Source organism: Xiphophorus hellerii, chromosome 13, assembly GCF_003331165.1.
Source record: "Xiphophorus hellerii strain 12219 chromosome 13, Xiphophorus_hellerii-4.1, whole genome shotgun sequence".
Classification (NCBI taxonomy): Eukaryota; Metazoa; Chordata; class Actinopteri; order Cyprinodontiformes; family Poeciliidae; genus Xiphophorus; species Xiphophorus hellerii.
The window spans coordinates 26,952,657-26,972,337 of NC_045684.1; the positions used below are offsets into that span (position 1 = coordinate 26,952,657).

At 40.7% G+C, this 19,681-nt stretch overlaps 1 protein-coding gene across 2 annotated transcripts in view; it reads right to left on the reverse strand.

The window, feature by feature from the left end:
- Positions 1 to 9,858: 9,858 nt before the first annotated feature.
- Positions 9,859 to 19,681, reverse strand: part of LOC116730802 (septin-7-like) — a 33,215-nt gene continuing 23,392 nt past the window's right edge. Inside the window, exons 6-15 of one of the 2 annotated variants that reach the window (XM_032580292.1) lie at positions 18,782 to 18,916; positions 17,887 to 18,004; positions 16,495 to 16,587; positions 16,264 to 16,360; positions 14,914 to 14,965; positions 14,362 to 14,487; positions 13,986 to 14,006; positions 12,480 to 12,615; positions 12,263 to 12,408; positions 9,859 to 10,710 (exon numbers count right to left, since the gene is read on the reverse strand). In XM_032580292.1, the coding sequence (XP_032436183.1) occupies positions 10,674 to 10,710; positions 12,263 to 12,408; positions 12,480 to 12,615; positions 13,986 to 14,006; positions 14,362 to 14,487; positions 14,914 to 14,965; positions 16,264 to 16,360; positions 16,495 to 16,587; positions 17,887 to 18,004; positions 18,782 to 18,916 (961 nt within the window). In that variant the 3' untranslated portion in view covers positions 9,859 to 10,673. The remainder of the gene's footprint in view (positions 10,711 to 12,262; positions 12,409 to 12,479; positions 12,616 to 13,985; positions 14,007 to 14,361; positions 14,488 to 14,913; positions 14,966 to 16,263; positions 16,361 to 16,494; positions 16,588 to 17,886; positions 18,005 to 18,781; positions 18,917 to 19,681) is intronic. The other variant, XM_032580293.1, reaches the window with a different exon arrangement.

Sequence of the window (19,681 nt, forward strand, 5' to 3'; positions counted from 1 at the left end):
AATAAGAAATTAAGATTGAATCAAGCAAATAGAGGGGATTTTTTCTCTCTCTCTGTGGAACCAACATATATGTAAAATAATAATGATAAGATACTCAGATCTAAAAACATAGTACTTTTAGAGTCATTATTTTTGTGAAACTTTAATGCTGATACTGCGGGAATAAACTAAAAAAAACTCTTATTATTTATTTGTTATTATATCTCAAATTAATAATATTAAAAGTTATTAAGAGCCATTGTTGAAGGCCCAATGAGCCACAGGTTGCAGACCCCTCAGCTAGAAAGTTATTTTTTAGTTTAAGAGTCTAGGAAAATCACACACTGCAAGTAAGATATTGACTCAATAGAACCCCAGTTTAACCAGCTAAACTATCTATAGGAACCGAAAAAGAACTATAACACACACAGCTAACACTGTAGCTAAAAGTAAAGTTAAATAATACAAGGCTGAAATAAAATATTAGGAAATCAACTCAGAGCTACTGTGATGGAACTGGGCTCAGTGATACTGTCTCTATCTGGAACAGTTTTCTTCTTTCTCTGATTGGATCACCATAACAACCAGTTCAGATAAAATGTGCTTCATTTCATTCTTTATTATCAACATCTATCACCACTGCTGCTGGTGTGCAGTGCTGAAAAGCCCTATTCAGCAGATGAAATGATTTTTATATCCTGTTTCAACACCTTAAAATGCTGCCTTACACTTTCACAATGGAACTTTGAAACACACACACACACACGCACACACACACACACACACACACACACACACACACTGAGCCAGTTTTATTTTACTGGGTTGTGTTTTTTAATCCTAACAATCTGACAGCAGTTGATCAAAGAGCTTTTAAACACATCCTTTAAAGCTGCAGTATGTAACATAAAACACACACACACACCCAAGCCCACACACCTACACACACATATATACTGTATATAAAACAGTCCTGGATTGTTCCTGGTTCAGCTCTCTGAGCTGCATGTGATTTCTCACAGATCTGTCAGCTCTCTGATTCTCAGCTCATGTGTGAAGCCAGCAGATCCTGCTGCAGAGTTCACAGTAAGCAGAGACAGCGCCTGGGAAGACAAGTGTCTCATACATAGAGACACTTCTATGTATGAATATTAATATGCAGACAATGTGGCAGTGAGAAACGTTCTGCTGCTGCAGAGATGAGAGCCTCCAGGGTCTGTGACGGTTTACATAGTCACGATGCAAAAGTATTATTTATCTTCTACGGTACATTCATCTCAGCACAGATTCATTTTCATCAGCCTCTTTTAGCATTATGGAGTCATTTTGACTAATTTGTTCTCATAAAATTTTGCTTTGTTTATTAAAAACATGAAACATGTGAGGTTGTGTCCAAACTAAGTTATCCTTGCCCAAAATATTCTAGAGTTTATTCTAGAATGTGAATCTCTACAAAGTCATTGAACTCTCTATGATGAGTTCAATGACTACAAGGTGCCCATGTACTGTAGCAGTAATGTAAGACCATATCATCATCCTTCCTCCACTGTACTCCAGTGTTTGCTGACACTTTAAACATCTCAGCTTTGCTCTCATAACTGTCAAATCAATGTTCCAGAGACGTTCAGGTTCATTCAGATGCAACTTTGCAAAACCAAGATTGTGCCGCCATTTTCTTTTTTAGTGAGAACAGGCTTTATCATCCAACCCCTCTTATCAAGTCCATTCTTCTTCTGATTGTCCTCTCATGAACTTTGACCCTAAACATGCAGACTGCTGCCTGTAGTCAGAGACAGAGCTCTTACATATGTGCAGTTTGTCTGAACTTGGACAATCACAGTTACCAAGATTGGTAACAATTTCACATGTTTCCCTCTTGAAAATAATTGTGTCATTAAAGACAGTTTGAAAATGGCCTCATCAATCTTCTGTTAATAAAGTTTATCTGACTAGCAGCATGTTGTTGCTAATTTCCCTCTGTTTATTCAGGCTGCAGTTTATCAGATTTTTCAATGTTTGTTTTGTCCCTTCATTTTCAAAAATAATCCTCAACATGTTTCACCAGTTAATTTCTGGGATCAGAGTCAGAGCTGGAGTAGTTCAGGCAGGAATCAACCTTTAACTACACTACAGCCTTAGGTACGTACAGAAACCACCGGTAAATAACCTGAACTGTTTTCACATATTAAGATTTGACATGACTGTTTAATTGATCTTCCATTCACAACATGTGACTTCCAACTAAAACAGGTCCAGGTTCAGTCCATTTCCACCCTCATCTTCAGGACTGGCTGGATACAGTCAGTGATTACACCAGACGGCTGACTGAATATTTACTTTGGATCCAGTTTCTTTGTGAAAGCAGAACCTCTCTTCTCCACTAGGGGCCGGGGTCCTGCATGTGACATGACTATACTCTGATCATGTCACATGACTACACTCCTCCTCTTCCTCCTTGTAAATGAAACGGGGTTAATGCAGTTCATTCTGGGAACAAGAGTTTTCATCCCAGCTCTTTCTCTGGAAGTAACTCCGGCCTTCATGGCTGGGGTCCAGCAGGGGCCCCTCTGTCTGCCGGCTGCAGTCTTATGAAGGGGGACATGTCCTCCTGACTGAAGGAGGTCGTACAGGAGGTAGCAACAAAACACCACTGGAGATTTAGTTACAAACAAGTATTTGTTAATGTGAGATTTTATTTTTTTACCTTTTGAATAATTTCAGTCCAATTAAAGAATAGATGTGATATTCCTTTAACTCAAAACTACTTTATTTGTCCCAAAGAGAAATAATATGTTGTCGTAACTCGTATCATCCAAGTATCTTGAAATTGCTCTTGTGGATGGTGATGCTGTGGACAGAAAGGATCTCCAGTAGCAGTCAGTCTTGTAATGAATCTGAAAAGCCCTCTGACTGAAGACGGTAGCTGTGCCACAATTACATGACTGTTATGACACTTTAACAGCTCACAGCTAACAGCAGAGACGATATTCTACAATACCATGTCCTGGATGTTAGCTAGCTCTACTAATCCACCTCATTTGCTTTTGCTACTCTTCTTTGAATCTCTGTTCGGCCGTACGGTTAGAGAGATGCTGGAGTTGGGGATCTTTGTTTATCATGATGGTTTGAACTTCTCCTCCTCTCTCTGGTCCTGCTCTGCATCCAGAAGTCTCCTTTTCACCTCCTCTGGGGTCGTAGTTCAGGTTTTATTTGAGCTTTTGAGATGCTAATCAACTGTTCCCAGTGGTAAAAAATATATTTTTGCCATGGTTATGCAGCAACTTTCTGAAAGTAAAATCTAAAAACCTTCCAGGGGCTCAACATCCAAAGCCAGAGGGCAGGGGCACAACTGCATACTTTCTGATTTTCTCATTCTTACAGATTGATATGAAGCCTTATCCAAACTGGCAACCCACATTAATAAAATGGTGAAATAATATTGACCACAAAACACTATATTTATAAAAGATATCAAAGTTTTTCCTACACAGTCCTAACAAACGTTTTTAATGTTGAAAAAATAAACGGTTTCTCTTCACAATATTTCTTAATTTATTTACTGTTAATCTATTTGTATGATTTGTTCTTTAAATTGCCATCTATATTATTTTTCGGTCTCAGAAAATGATTGAGGGATGAAGAGACTGATGTCTGGTTCTTTAGGTTCTGACGGGTCTGCGGTTCCTCTCCTGGTCCATTCTGTCTGATATCAAACCCACTGGGCGCCACTGAATGTCACCGACACATTTTTTAATGCCCCTATTAAACGTCTCTGTGATTGTTTAGCCTGTGTCTTCCCACCACCATCTGTATTTTTGCCAGAGGTTTTGCTTCTAAGGACGGTGTAGTGTCGGGTGGACATTTTAAAAAGACGCGGGTTGATAGCAGCTCACTGCGGCTGCGTAGAGTCCGTCTCTAAGCAACCGTGAGGTCCTATTTAGGTCGCGCAACGACAATTTAGCTGACCTTAATATTTCCCGTGTTTTGTTTTGGTCATTATTGTTGAGATGTGTGTGATAGGTGTGTCTATTAGACATTTATAGCAATGCGGAATAAATCGAGTCCCGTATTGGTTCAATACGGGGCGGAGACAATAACAACCACCTGTTATTTTAGGCTAGCTTAAGCTAACCTGAATATTTACAACTCTCTTGTAGATACACTGACCGACTGTGGCTCTATGTTAGAGTAGTCGTCTTGCAATCGGAAGGTTGTAGGTTCGATTCCAGCTTCCTCCTGCCACATGTCGATGTGCCTCTGGGCAAGGCACTTAACCCCAAATTGCCTACCGATCTGCGTATCGGTGTATAAATGTGTGTGTGTTTGTGAGTGCGACTGGGTGAATGTGACTCTAGTGTAAAGCGCTTTGAGTGGTCAAAATGACTGGAAAAGCGCTATATAAGTTCAGTCCATTTACCATTTATATACCTACTGTCTTTCAACCACTTTGAAAAGCTTTTCTTTGTCTCTCCAACATCTTTATTCCTCCCCCTCTTCCGTTTTCTGCCCCAGAGTTTTTGCTCCCTGTTGCGGCTCAATCTTTTCCGATCTATTGAAAAAGGCTCTTTCCACTGGGTGTTTGCAGGGCTTGTCCACGGTAACAATTAATGATGAACATCGATCCGATGCCCCAACAAGTAAGCTGGAGAAAGGTTTTAAGATGTTCGCCTCGTTATACACAGATAGGAAGGTGAGTTTTACTTTCTTTAAACTTTGTGGCTAACATTAGCTTTAGCTTATGCTAGACATTTTTCTTGTAAAAAAATGTGTAAGTATCTAAACATTTTTCATCATTCATTAACGGACAATGTTTTTACCTTATATTCAAGTATATTACGTGGTTTATTGTTGTTAGTGTCAGAGACCAAGTAACGGGGGATTTTACGGTTCAGGCGTTTTGCTTCTGAAGCCTGAGGAACAACAAGCCCATAGCTTAACAGTAGAGCAGCTCTGGTGTCAGAGTTCTAGTTCAGCTGACTGTTCAGGTTCAAAGTTGTTGCTTTTAGAAAAATATGGCCGTGTTCCTTAAGGTCTCCGTGTTACTTCACTTTACTAGTTTTGCATACTTCTTGTGAAGCAGCACGGTGTTTACAGCAGTGTGTACAGGCGGATCAGTAGCTCGGCTGTCTGGCTCTGGTCTGCTCTCTGGTTCCCATAAACTCTCTTTCAGGCTCAATACAGAAGTGATTCCATGGAAATAACACAGAAGGCTCCTTTACCTTCTTCTTTAGGCTGAAAAACCTGATCTGGAGTGACGTGAAGGCTGTAAACTTTGCTGTGTGGTGTTAGCTTTAACTGGTAGCTGCGAATATTTACAAGCCACTGTCTTCTTAATTCAGGACGTTTGGAAATCGATGAAAACTTAAAAGCCCATTATATTAGGAAGACAGCAATGTTCATAGTATTGTTTTATTTTCGTCTGAAATAAGACTTTGTCTTTTCTAGCTGTCATGGTAACTCAAAGCGAAAAAAAAGAGCCGCATTTGCGCATGCGGTTGTGACGTCAGCGCGGCAGGTGCAAAGAGCCCATTCAAATTTAAAAGAGAGAAAAAAAACCGCGCTTCAGGAACGCTGCCCAAGCTACCTGTATGGGAGGGGAGAGCGGCTGGCAGGAGGGGATGGACGCCTAATCAGTGCTGTTCCTCTGTTATTGATCATTTCATATACAAACAGCTGTTAAGTACATGACTAGAAAAAAAATTCCTCACATTGTTTTTGCGCCCCTCTAGTGCAGCGCCCCTATGCGTTGCATACACTGCATACCCACTTTTTGCGCCACTGCCAAAGGGGAACAGCTACCCAAACATGCAGCATTCCTCCAAATAAATATCAAATCAAATCAAAGTCTAGTAAAACAAATCAGAACTAACAGCACAGTTACCACCATGAGTGGCACAATTCTAAAACTACTCATATTTGCACATATTGCAAATATGAGTAGTGTATCTGGATCAATAGAAAAGCAGAGTCTGAGGCTTATCCAGCTAAAAGCCAACACTGTGCAACATCATTTCATGAGAATACTGCTAATGTAGAAGCAGCATTCTGAGCCAATACACAGTAAATAATACAATGTGGACTGATTTACATGATGGAAAATCTAAAAGCAGACATTATATTATCTACATGCTGTCATCTGTTTGAAGATACAAATTCTGCCTCTTGGCTCTTTGTGTTTACCCAATCAAAGTGAGTGTACTGTTTAGGTAGGAGCCAGTTCCTGTGATGTGCGATCAGCAGTCAGCCAGCTGGTAGAGCAACCTGTGGCTCACATTACATCTCTATTTCCAGACAGGATGTCCCCTGGCCTGCATGCAGAACACTGCCACCTCATTATGTAACATGGATTTAGAACAAATGCTTAAAGCTGGGCTAACAAGTAGACGTCTTTTTAACCAGAGGAGTGCTTCAAACTTAATGACTGAAAAAGAAGTGAAGTTAATGTAGAGAACCAGGTGAGTGTGCTGTATATTCATTGGCACCGGTGGGATCCTCTCATGCCCTGGTTTCATCGGACTTCTATTACCTTGGGGTTCAAAGCCAAAGAACATTACGCAAGCAGCCATTTTTACTGCCTTCTTAATCTGTCCTCTGAGTGCTGAATGTCTGACATATCAGAGCCAGCCCAGAACTCCTGAAGCTAAATCTCTGTTTGGTAGCAGGTGGAAGATGAGTCGGCATAATGAAGAAATCCCAACTAGCTACAGTTAAACATGAAGACAGATTCCCCCAGGTTTCATCATCAGAATTAAAATATGTTAGAATGAAACTGACCATATTGTCCCAGTTTTACTGAGGCTGGGTCAGCATGTGTACCGCATTAGACAGGGTATACATTCAGAAACAAGCTGCATGAACAAGTTTCCCAACTTCCAGAACTGCGTTTGTCCACAGACGGGTCAGTCAGGTCAGGGTTCCACCAGGGTCACAAAGTCACTGATGATTTCTGAACCTGGTGGACCTTAGGTGCACACAGGCCAGTCAGCAATAGGGGAACCTGGCACAGACAGGAAGCACGCCCGGTGGTGAGAGTTTCTGTGTGTTCTGCAAACGTCGGCTTAGGGTCCAAAAGGTCTGCCTTTTATTTGAACAAGCAAGAGAGAAATTACAGTTTACACTTTCACCTAACTGGGTTTATCCTGAAGTATCATTAGACCACAGCTGGAGCAATGTGGACAAGACACACTTGCTAATGAGGTTTTATTTAAAATGTTGAAAGTATATTTGTCATCTGTAAAACAAGAGTACTCTGACTCCATCTCTAACACTGACTTACAAACTTGATCTGTCCCATAATCATCTCTTGTTGGAGAGTTCCGTTAGAGTCACTTAGCTCTCTATGAGAGGCAGAGCAGAATTATCTGGCTCCTAATAGCTACACCTGCCAAGAGGATGAAGAATAATGGTTAAATGCTGCAGCTTTCAACTCAGCATCTTCAGCGTTTCGGTAAAACGTCAACACTGGCCAAGTCGGATGATATAGTCCTCAACTGGAACCAGGAGGACTGCTCTGTCCAGGTCAGGGGTCAAAGTTCATGTTTCTTAATGGAATGTTCACAAATGATGGGAGACTTTGGACCAGGATATGTTCTGGAACCCTCACTTTTATTCCAGGGAGGGATTGTACATGCCTTCTGGTCTGCCAGAATGAGTTAGAGTACTGCTGGGTAAGGAATGTCTGGGTTTTCCTTCTGGAATTGTTATGTGATCCGAGCTCAGATCACATGACTTTATCACCGTACAGGGACAGAAGTCCAGGTAACAGCAAATACTGACTTCCTCAGCCTTAAAACTAATGAAGAATCCCAGCTGTGTTGACTACTTTATACCAAAGAGGAAAGTAGGAATATTTAATTAAGAACCACTTGTGTGACAAGAAACAGCCCATAAACTCTACATTAACTCAAGGTGTTGCCGTGGGAACATCCTGTGTTTACCTACGGCCCCTGGCAGTCTTCCCTTGGACTTTGCAAATGATTCCAGGAAACTTCCGGAAAACACAAAGAACGCCAACAAACTTTACTAGCCAGGACATTATTTTACCTGTTAGAACTCCTACATAGTAAAACAACACACTGATGAGACCACTGGAGCCTTGTGCTTTTAATAAGACCTTTAATCTGTTCTGTAGGAAGAATAGTGGCATGGAGGTAAGAGGGAGGACATCTGCTTAATGGGTCAGAGGTAAAGCCAACAGAAATGGGGCGGTGGGTGTGGGGGAGGTTGGGTTGCCTTTGCTCCACAGAATTGCAGTAAAAGCAGCTGTGTCCTGGTTAAAGTTCAGACACAGAGATATGGCTCATCCAGGGACAGGGCCATATCTTACTATCAAGAAGTAGTGCTTTGGAATGTTATGCTGCCACCTACTGGGCAAACTGCAGAACGTTTAGCTTTAAGGCCACAATATCCTTAAGGTTGGTGGCGTTTGATCTGTTTAGCTTCCTATTTGATGCCGGCCAAATGGCTCTGGTCACAGAGAACATCAACAACAGAGGGGATTTTTGATATAGACTACTTGGCTTTCTACGATGGCCTGGGGGAGCATCATGATAATACAACAATTAAAAGTCTGTTGTGGTCTGAATGAGTTCTATATTTCTCTTTTTCATGTGTTGTCTACATGAATGTGCACAGACCCTGAAGCCATCCAATCACTGAACAGATGTTGAGAACAGATAAATGTGTGGATGTGCCAAAACTTTCTCCAGATGAACAGAAACAAAACTGAAGTTATCTTTGGACCCAAAGAGGAACAATAGAGTCAACACTCAGCTTCAGATTTACAGATAGAAACTAGAGATCAGGCTGAAATCTGGGTGTAGTGATGAACTCTGACCTGAACCTTTAGAGACACAGAAAGACAGTTATAAAGTCGGCCTTCTATCACCTGAAGAACATTTCCAGGATTAGAGGACTAATGTCTCAGCCAGATCTAGAGAAACTCATTAATGATGTGTTTATCTTTAGTCGCATTGATTACTGCAACAGTGTTTTTACAGGTCTGACTAAAAAAAGTTTGACTTGTAAACTTTTTTACAAGTCAAACAAAAAAACTTTACAGGTAAAAAAAATTTCACAGGTTTTTTTAGTCAGTCAGCAAACTAAAAAAGTCAGTTGACTGACTGAAAGTCAGCTGACCAGCCAAAGGTTGCAGTTAACTGATAGAATAACCTATTGACTAGATTATTTTATCTTTCATATTTTTATTTTTCATAATTTAGTAAAAGTCAGTTTTTCCTTTGATGAAAAGGTTTTTGTCAAAAACAACCAAAAAAACATTTATTCATTTGTAAAAGCAATAAAAGGGTAAAATATCCAAAGGATGAAACACTTTTTATTTGAACTGTAGATAATAAATATGTGAATAAAGGCATTTTCAATGCATTAAATTAGGGCCACCTCACAACTCAGCTTACAACAGGTTTTCCTGGTGTCGACTGGCTCTTTGGGCTGTTTGAGTTTGTGTGCAGAAAACCTCAACTAAACTAACATACTGGAGATGACCTTGGGCCCCAACAAAAGAACTACATTTCATTTACTAACATCTTGTACTGTTGTGCTAAATTCCTGCAGCCAACTCCAAACCTTTAACTCAAAGCTAATGTGAAACGAGCTCAATATGTTACATCAGCACACTGGGCTGGCAGTCGCTTTAATTTAAGCCAATGTTTTAAAAAGTGACACTTTCCAAACTGCAGAATTTCTGATTAAAGTGATTTTTATGAGAGAACATGCTTAAGTGTCCGGAGGCACAAAGTGCTGCCCTTTCCCCACCTGTTGCTGCACACTGCTGGTCAGCTGGCTAACTAAAGGCTACTGCACTTTTTCCTCACTAATCTATTTGTACTGAAAGTTATTGTGCCATGAAACGCTCTAAAATGTTGTGACTTACAATGAATATCCTTTATTTCCGCCATCACAGTTTTATTTTGTGACTTTGTACATTAAAACATAACATTACAAAAAATAGATGCAGTCCAACTGATGTTTACTGTCAACTTGAAGCAGGACAGACAGACAGTCTGCTTCATCTTTCAAAGGAAGTTTCTGTTGGAAAATATTCTTATGCAAAATCTGTAGAAGCTCCAAAAGTCTAATCCAAGCACCGACTGCACAACGCCCTCTCCTGATTGGTTCCGCTCTGCGTGAGCCCACTGAGGAGTCCGTTTGGTTTCCAGGGGCAACACCATCTACAACACTCGCATTAAACACTGTCTCTATCCACAGGCCAACAGGAAAGAACAGAAGGGAAGAAATTATGAACAATCATGAGTAAACACTGCTATACCTGGTTACAGTTTTAATTAAAGCAGCAGTGGCTCATGCTAACTGCAGCCTCACACTTTGAGTGTACAGGAAGTGGTGGGCTGACCCTTTGTTTGGGTTTTGGCTTGAAAAGATTGTGCAGCATGAAATATTCCCAAAGCAGAAGAACAAAGGGCAAAGAATGACTGAACTCCGTCTGTTTGAATCAGGAAGATAAAATAGTAGTCATGCTTCTTTGCGTACATTTGTGTGCCCCAAAATAGATCCAGAAAAGAAATAATGAGTTATTTAAGGTTAAATTCAGACTATGCTGCTGCCCACTGGCTTTCACTTGATAGTCACACAGTAAGGTGGTCAAACGGTGGGAGTACTTTGATCAGCAGATGATTGGCAGCTTGGCAGATCAGAACCAACAGTCCAGAGAAAGATTAAAAGATCTTCTTCTTCTTGCCCTTGTCAATGGTCCTGCAGAAACCAGAGCAGAATTGCAGAGTTACAACTCAACACATTTATCTGATCTAAAACCTGATGAGAGAGCATTGCTATAGGAGTCAGACAACATTAAAGCTGCAGTATGTAACTTTTATAAAGATATATTTCTTAAACTGTCACCATGTTCCTGACATTATAACGAGACATGGATCTATGAAAAGATATATATATATATATATATATATATATATAGATAGATAGATCGATCGATAGATAGATATATACAGTACAGACCAAAAGTTTGGACACACCTTCTAATTCAATGGATTTTCTTTATTTTCATGACTATTTTTAAGGCAAGAAATCCCACTTATTAACCTGACAGGGCACACCTATGAAGTGAAAACCATTTCAGGTGACTACCTCTTGAAGCTCATCAAGAAAATGCAGACTGTGTGCAAAGCAGTAATCACAGCAAAAGGTTGCTACTTTGAAGAAACTAGAATATAAGGGGTATTTTCAGTTGTTTTACACTTTTTTGTTTAGTGCATATTTCCACATGTGTTATTCATAGTTTTGATGCCTTCAGTGTGAATCTACAATGTCAATAGTCATGAAAATAAAGGAAACTCATTGAATTAAAAGGTGTGTCCAAACTTTTGGTCTGTACTGTATATATAGATATATATAAATAATTGTTTGTATCATGCTTATTCTAGATTTTTAATTTTATTCATTTGTATTTACTTCATTATTATTTACCTGCACCTGTATACAGTTGTATATAGGGCAGGGTGATATGGCTGAAAAATATATCACAATATTAACATTTCATATCAGTCAATATCAATAAATAATTGTTGATTAGTATTTCTGTTTTAAATATCTAAAATCCTGCTGAGCTGGTGATGTGATCTTCTCTGTTTTATCTGGTTTTCCCTGGACTTGTCCTGATTTTCTCCCTTCCCTCCATGCTGTTGTTTTTATATTCTGAAGCATTTCTGATTCACGGTGGCCAGACCTGAACCTGCTGATATACACGTTACGCAACAGGTTGTTGCTAGGTAACCAAATAGTGAGAGAGTTAGTTGATACCACCAACCTAGCTTAGCAAATTGTAAGAGGTTGAGTGGCTAAAGTCTTTAATCCGCCTACATCTCCCAGAATGCTGTGTGATTCTGGATCGGATTTCAGCGAAATTATTTAACGTTCTACCAGATGTATTTTCTATTGATTGATCTATTGATTGCCTAGCCCTACATACCAGCCCTAAGTATATGTATTTATAGTCACTCTTACAGTTTTTCAGTATTTTTTCTGTGTACTCCGGTAGCCAAGCAACAACTTCTCAAATTTACTGTTGCATCTTTGTTTAGTGACAATAAAGTTTAAGTCTGACTAACAGCTGTGTGTAAGGTTAATAAGCTTTGGCGTATTTCTATGCCTTTTTGAACTGGATATGTTTAGATAAAAGTTTTAAAAAACTTTTTTTGGTTTTAAAGGTTGATTATTACTTCTCCCATTATTTTTTCCCTCTGACATATTCCGTGTTGAACACGAATAAAGATTTATTCCATTCCATTACCTGTTAAGTTCTAGCTTCTGCTGCTCCAGGATCCTCTGGTGGGTCTCCCAGGTGTTCACCTCCTCCTCAAACTGACGCCGCTTCTCTTCCAGCTCTTTGTACTGAGCTTGCAGGTTTTTCTTCATCTGCTCATGACGCTTCTGGAGCTGCAGAGACAATAGAATCCGTTCTGAGATCTGCTCAGGGAAACAGATTTATTCCCTCCTCAGCTGTGTACCTCCACTTCAGAGTCTTGGAGCTTCTGGACCTTCTCTTTGACCTTCATGTCAAACACTTGCTCCATTTCCAGCTCCATCTTCTTCATCTTGGCCACGTGCTCGCGCCGCTCCTCCTCCATTTGAGCTAGGGGGCTCCTGGAGACATGGACACAGGTTCATACACAGCAGATGCTCACAGGCTCTTCACCTCCCAGAGGAACAATTCCCAACAGTAGACGTAGAAAAGGAGGGAAAGCTCTACATGACTGTTGTCACTGGAAGCCTTCTATAGCAGACTGCTTTCAGAGAGAGCTGACAGAGAGAGGAAGCAGAACCAACCAGAGTTTCACAGACAGAGAGGTAAACTGGCTCCTTGTTTCCCTCTGAGCAGAAGGGATGGAAGCTAATATCACTTCACGGATATTCATTATGATGTATTGGGAAGGCTCTCATCGTGGCTGAAAACCAGCCAGTCATCCAGATGAACTACGTTCCCTCTGACTTCCAGCCAGATCTCTGAGAAATACTAAAACACAACGATCAGCATTCTAACATCTGCCTGGAAGGCCCAGTGGGAGCTGAGGGGGGATTTATACATCTGAAGCACAATGGTGATTATAAATGATCTGTTTGTGTCACGATAAGCAACAAATCAACTAACAGCATTATAAATTAATAATGAGCTCAAAGAGATGATTCCTTTTAATACTGCAAACATTTGACACCCAGAACCAAGAGGTTAGTTTGCTCTTTTTTTCTTGCCTGTTTTCCCTGCCTAAGCTGATTAATATTGTTGAAACATAACAACTAATGATCCGTTTTAGCTAATGCTGATTTGGTTATTTTGTTGATTTATTTTGAATATTTAAAATGTTTTCTAGTTTCACTGTTAAATGATTTTATAAATGGATGCTCTTTTTCAGAGGGTGTGCATTGATATTCCATTATTATAACTATATTAGTTGAAAATGGTCAAAAAGATGACAATATGGTTTAACAGCATTTCATTTCTGGGACAATTTATCGTTCAGTAAAGTGTCATCATGACCCGGCCTAGCTGGTGATTCTAAAAGCTCACCAACGAGGCCTGTGAGCTAGCTCAAAGCTAGCTTACACAGCTGAATGTTTTAGCATTTATAAAGATTTTACTGATTCCAGACGAAAATATTCATCTATGTCCAACAGTGAATGGTTTAGGAGTAAGGTAAATGCAAGGTGAGACGAACAGCAATAACAGGATGTGTAACAAACTGCAGTTGGAATTAAAGTGGGCTAAACGGCGGGTGAGAATGAACCCTATGGTTCTTCAGTTTTTAGAAAACAAGCATGTTAGGTTTCATGTACATCTCATGTTGTATTCATCCAATTCCTCTACCTGGTAAGGACTTAGTATTCCCTGATAAAACCTCCAGATTTCACAGAGAGCAAACAGACTAAAAGCAATGCAGCTGAAAATAAGATAGGAGTCAGGAGAGAGGCGAAGCTGGAGCCTTTTCTCAAGGGAGTGAAGAAGTGAGGTAACTTACATGTCATCAGGTGTGTCAGGTCTAAAAACAAAGAAAGAAAGAAATGCACAGACACTTAGCATGCTGCCATAAATCATGCATTAGCTTGTGACAGTGTGCTGGTGGATAGAGACAGTTGGAGCTATTGGTTTAGCAGTCAGATGGGGATTCAGTTAGAGTGGGATTAAATCCAGCTGATGACCAGTTAGTGGGGGTTAGTGCTGGCTCGTTTGGACAAGGAATCAGTGAAGCTTTAGTCAGCCTGTGGTCTAAAGGAAACTTCAGGGTCAAACTGGGAGCAATCAGCTCCCAGAACCTCCAGCTGGGCCGCTAAGCTAATCCTAGGAGCCTTTTCTTCATCAATGTGACCTGTAGGGGGTTGGTGTGGTAAACTCACTTGGTTAGCTGGCCCTTGTTCTTATTGTTGTCAACACCATTATAGGTGACAGCAGCCAGCTTCCTGCTGCGGTAGTTCTCATAGTGGACGTTGTTAGTGACATCCTTCAGGTCCTGCATATGAGTCCTGAAACCAAGAAGAAGTCTGTTACCTCCTCTATGGGATGAATCAACAGGACTTTTCGTTTGGTAAGCTGCAATGTCATGCAAGTGAGATCATGTAAACCAGGGGTCAACAACCTGCAACAATGGTTCTTAATAACTTTGGCAAAAAATTAAGAAGAACCAGCTAATATTTTTAATTTTAGATATAACAACAAACAGTCCTTTATAATTTGATTTTTATTTTAAATCCTAAAAATAGAAATCAAATGGTAGTTCTTTCAAAAGGACAACACATTTCCTGTAGAAGATATTCATCTAAAATTATAAGCTGTCTTTTTCAGAAAGTCATCTAAAATTTGTGGCTCTAAATGAGATTTAACTAACTGTCCTGAGTGTAAAAATGGCTCTTTAGGCTGTAAAGGCTGTAGAGATGTGGGTTTTCACTCACCTTATCAGCATGTTACGAAGAATAGTAAAATCACAGTGGTCTCCATTTTCAACTGCAGATAAAAGAGAAATGATCGAAACAGAGCTGCTAACAGTGAGGAGTCACAGTGTTCCCAAACTCTGACCTTATGTTTCAAACTTTCCTTGAAAACTAAATCACTATTCATTACATCTAAATGTGCACCAGGCAGCAGCTCAGTGTGGAACCAAGCAAGGTAAAAACTAGCCTGCCTGCTGCAGTACCGTAACATGCCACAGTGTGGCAGCCCATGCATTCCTCCACAGTGAAGCTCACCACAGTCCTCTGAGGTTTCTCTGTGGTAGAGTGACTTGCATAGCTTCTCAGGGACCTTGCCCTCCGTCTCGCTCTCTTCCCGCCTGCTCTTTATATTTATGCTGACATGTTGCCAAAAACATTTTTGGTATTCCAGATCTCCCTCCCAGAGGACGGCCCACCCTCGCCCAAAACCAGTTTCATAGCAGCACGCCTACAACTCGTCTAATTGGTCGTGTTGTGTTCAGTCCTTCGGCTCGGTTTTTCCATATTGATCCAAGCAGATTCTTTATGATGTTTAACTTGTGTTTACTGCTTCAGTCATCTGCTGCTCTGTGGGCTGCAGATGTTCAACAGGTCTTCCCACAGAGCCATGGCAGCTTCCTGTGTCACGTCAAACGGCATGAGACTTTCACATCCTCTGAGAAAATGAAATCTGTGGTCTGTCCTGCTGCCTGCGTCAGAGTGACAATCTTTTATTCTGATTAAGCTTTTCTTCACTTGAACTATAAGAATTAAGGCATGTGAACTTTATATGACTTAATTTGCTATAAGTTAGTCATCTTGTCATCAAAAACAAGCTGATGTTGGGAACTTAAAATATTCACAATGCATTTCAATAATATTCACACTATTACTGTCACATATAACCACACACTTCAATATATTTGATTCACATTCTCTCCTCTTGTCACTCTCTCATTCAGTATATTTCAGTATCGTCACCTTCCTAAAATAATGGCCTTGGTCTTTTTTTCCAAAAGTGATTTTTTTTTCATCTAAATCATCTTTTGGCAATAAAAAGGAGGGATTTCTTTGCCAAAATAGCTTTTGGCAAAAAATGACTTAGTCCATTATTTTAGGAAGTTGACAAGGTGGATCAGAAAAAGAATTTGCATGTGTGAAATAATCTACATGATGCGTTTCTCTTAGTGATAAATTACTGAAATAAGTGAACTTTTTTCTAATTTCTATTTTCCAGTGTGTCAGCAGCTCAACATGCATGGAATGGAAACTGTGAGGTGTTCATGAGTGGGACGTCCCACTGGCTGCTATTGATGAGCTAACAGCTCTCACCTTCAGCCACGCCCCAGGGGTACTGCCTGCCCCGGACCCGCTTCCCGTTGACCTCGATGATCGTGTTGCTGCCAACTACAGCGAGAGGCAAACGATCCTGCAGGAAGGGAGAGGACGCCGGTTACACGGCGCATGGACCACTGCTAGAGACCACCGTTTCAGATGCATGACCAGAAACATGCATCTGAAACCATTTCAAATGTCACAGAGGAGCATCAAGGAGGAGCTGACCTTGATTTTTCTGATCATCTTCATCTCCTCCTCATTGTCCGTCTCTGGGAAGTCGTAGATTTTGATTTTATGCTCATGGATTTCTTTCATGATCTGCGTGCAGCACAGGAACAGAGGGATGTGGGATGTGAGACAAACACCCAGAAACATCAATAGTTACAGCTGAAGGGAGTCAATACACAGCAGGGGGTCCGACCATCAGCCAGGTTGCTCTGACATTATAAAGTATAAAGCAGCATTAGTGCAGCTGTTATCAGTGTCATTAAACAACACAAACGTGGATGTAGTCTATGAGGCTACATAATAAAGATATGTCATGTAATAAAATGATTTTAATTTATTAAACTAAAATGATTGAATCAGAAACATTTCCAAATGAACAAAGCAAATTAATATGAGCTGTAATGTAACAAAATGGCTGATGTGGAGATATTAGAGTGCAGAGAAAATCCTGCAGGCTGATGCAGGATCTCAAACACTTTACAGCATCAACGGGAAAATAATCTGCCTCCATGTTTATCAAATAATAACTAGGTCTGTTTCTTTAATACGGTATAATCAGGACAGTTTGGATGGGGCATTAATTTAAAAACAACATCAAACATGACAAAAGTGAGTTAAAGGGAAAAAAAAAGTAGTTGGGGCAAAATATCAACCATGACAGAACAGGGAAATCAACAGGAAGTTATGAACTCTGTGTCCTGAAGTCACAGTGACTGACAATTCAAATGTGGTTTCTTTAATGAACATGAAACTGTGTACCGGTACCCAGGTATGATGAAGAGGTAGAAGTTTCCTGTTAAAGCTGCAGGATGTAATTCTGATGTAGATCTGTTTTTTGTGTGTTTTTTTTTAACATATTTGCTAAAACTGTCACTATGTCTTGACAGTATAAAATGAGGCAGATCATCTCTGCCTCCTCTCTGAGCTCCTATTGGCATCTACAGACATACAGCAGTCAGAAACAAGTGCTGCCAATCACCCTTGTGTAAGGGCTGCTCACATCCTACCTATTGCGCTCGGCTATGCTATGGTAGTTCCTAAGTAAGTACTCCCAAGCTTTGTTTTGGGCAAATGTAGGCCCAAAACAGAGCAGTAATAAAGTGTGCAATTAGTATTTAGTATTAGTATTAGCAACTAGTATTTAAACTAGTCTTTAATCAATACATTTAAGGTGTATTTGTTGGATTTAGAACACCTTTAGAACACTAAACATGTTTCTTTTTAGTGACATAAAAAACAATGTTAGTTTTAGGAGGGACAGTCTGAGGATGCCTTCATGATTCAAAGGAAACTAGTAAAGAGAAACAGCAGTGGATCAAATGAACTCAGTAAAACTGTAGAACTGAAGAGGAGGCTGAGTGCAGCTGCAGGCAGACGGTAAACACACACCTGTTTTTTGAACTGTTGACACTCTTCCGGAGTCATTGTGTCAGCTTTGGCGATGAGGGGAATGACGTTGACTTTTTCATGTAACCGCTTCATAAATTCAATGTCTAGCGGCTTCAGCCTGGAGACAGCAGTAAGTCACAAGGTTTCAGTTAGTAGGACAGAGAAGAATTCATGATACTGGGTTCATTCAGAAAGCAATGTTGATCTGTATGGTGCGACAGATTTAAGGAGCCCATGTGCAGCTGTCAGTTTGCTGCCATAGTGGGAGTGTCTAAGGCAGGGTCTGGTGGGTTTCACGACCAGAACTACAGATAACAAATTGCACCGGCTCAGGCACCTGACTGGGACCATTACACACACAAACTTATTACAATAGAAGGCCAATAATATCTGAATCAGAATCAGCATTGTTATCAACATGTTTAGGACACATTCCCAGCCTATAAAAGCTGTTGTTTTGACAGTCTGAGGAGCAGAAGCCCAGACTCCCCATTCAGCAGCAGATGCTGCAAATAAACTCAGCCCATATGGTGGCGGACCTCAGAGGTGGACACAGTCCAGCACACCGGGTCACTGTGGGCCAACAGGCTCAACAAGCATCAAAAACAAAACCCTCTTCTGGTTAAGGAGTCCTGTGTGGCGTGGTGTGTGTCTGTGTGTGTGTGTGAGGAAGTTTGGCAGGAGCAGCAGCAGATGAGAGGAATGAGGTCTCCAGGTCAGTGAGCTCAGGGCAGATTACACCAATATTATTCCAGCCGCTTAGCCAGCTACGAGGCCGCAGGCAGGATGGGCCTGAGGGGAGCTAGCATACAGCCGGGGTGGCAGCGTAAACACACTGCCAACAGTGTGACTGCCTGTTAGCAGTCACAACTTGAAACTACCCAGCAGCACTCACCCATGACCAGACGGAGCGATGAAGTACAGGCAGCAGTGCACTCTGCTGTCCGGCATCAGCCGTCTGTTGACCCGCGACTCTGAGTTGAGGAAGTCTTCAAACTTATTGTCGATGTAGTCGGTCACCGGCTGCCAGCTGGAGAGGGGAGAGGGGTTTAGAATTCAAGGTTAAATATCAGAACAAAAAAAAAGATGGATGTCTAACATTCTGCTCTACAGTCTAACATCTATAAACTTGCCAAGCTTCAATGTATTTTATTGGGATGTTATGTGACAGACCAGCACAAAGCAGTCAAGTAGAAGGAAAATGATACATGGTTTCCAAACTTTTGTACTGATTGAAATCTGAAAAATACGGTGTGTGTTTGTGTTCATCCTCCATGAATGAATACTGTTTAGAAGCAGGTTTCACAGGGCGAGCAGCTTTCAATATAAACTTGCTTCCTCTGTCTTTTATAAAGCACCAGCTCAAGTTCATTTGGGTAGGATGGAGAGCCTGTCTGCTTGTAGAACTGCTTGTAGAGCTGAAGCTCATTGTCTGACTACAAAGTTTCTTTCCAAAATTTGCTAAATCCAATTTTCCAGCTTCCCTGCTGAAGAACAGTTTTCCCCCATGATGATGCTGCCACCACCACGTTTCACCATGAGGATATGGTGTCAGTAATGTGCAGCGTTTTCACCAGACACAGCACCAGTCATTTATTTGCTATGTCCCTCTACATGACTACTGCTGAACTGCTATTGGCAGTTCTTCCTGCCAGTGGATTTTATTGATGCAAACATGCCCCACACTCTTTTTCAGATGTTTTATAGTAAAAAATGTTGAAAACCACAAATAAATTTTCTTCCACTTCACATTTCTGTTCACCTTTTATCACAGAACATTAAAATAAAATACACA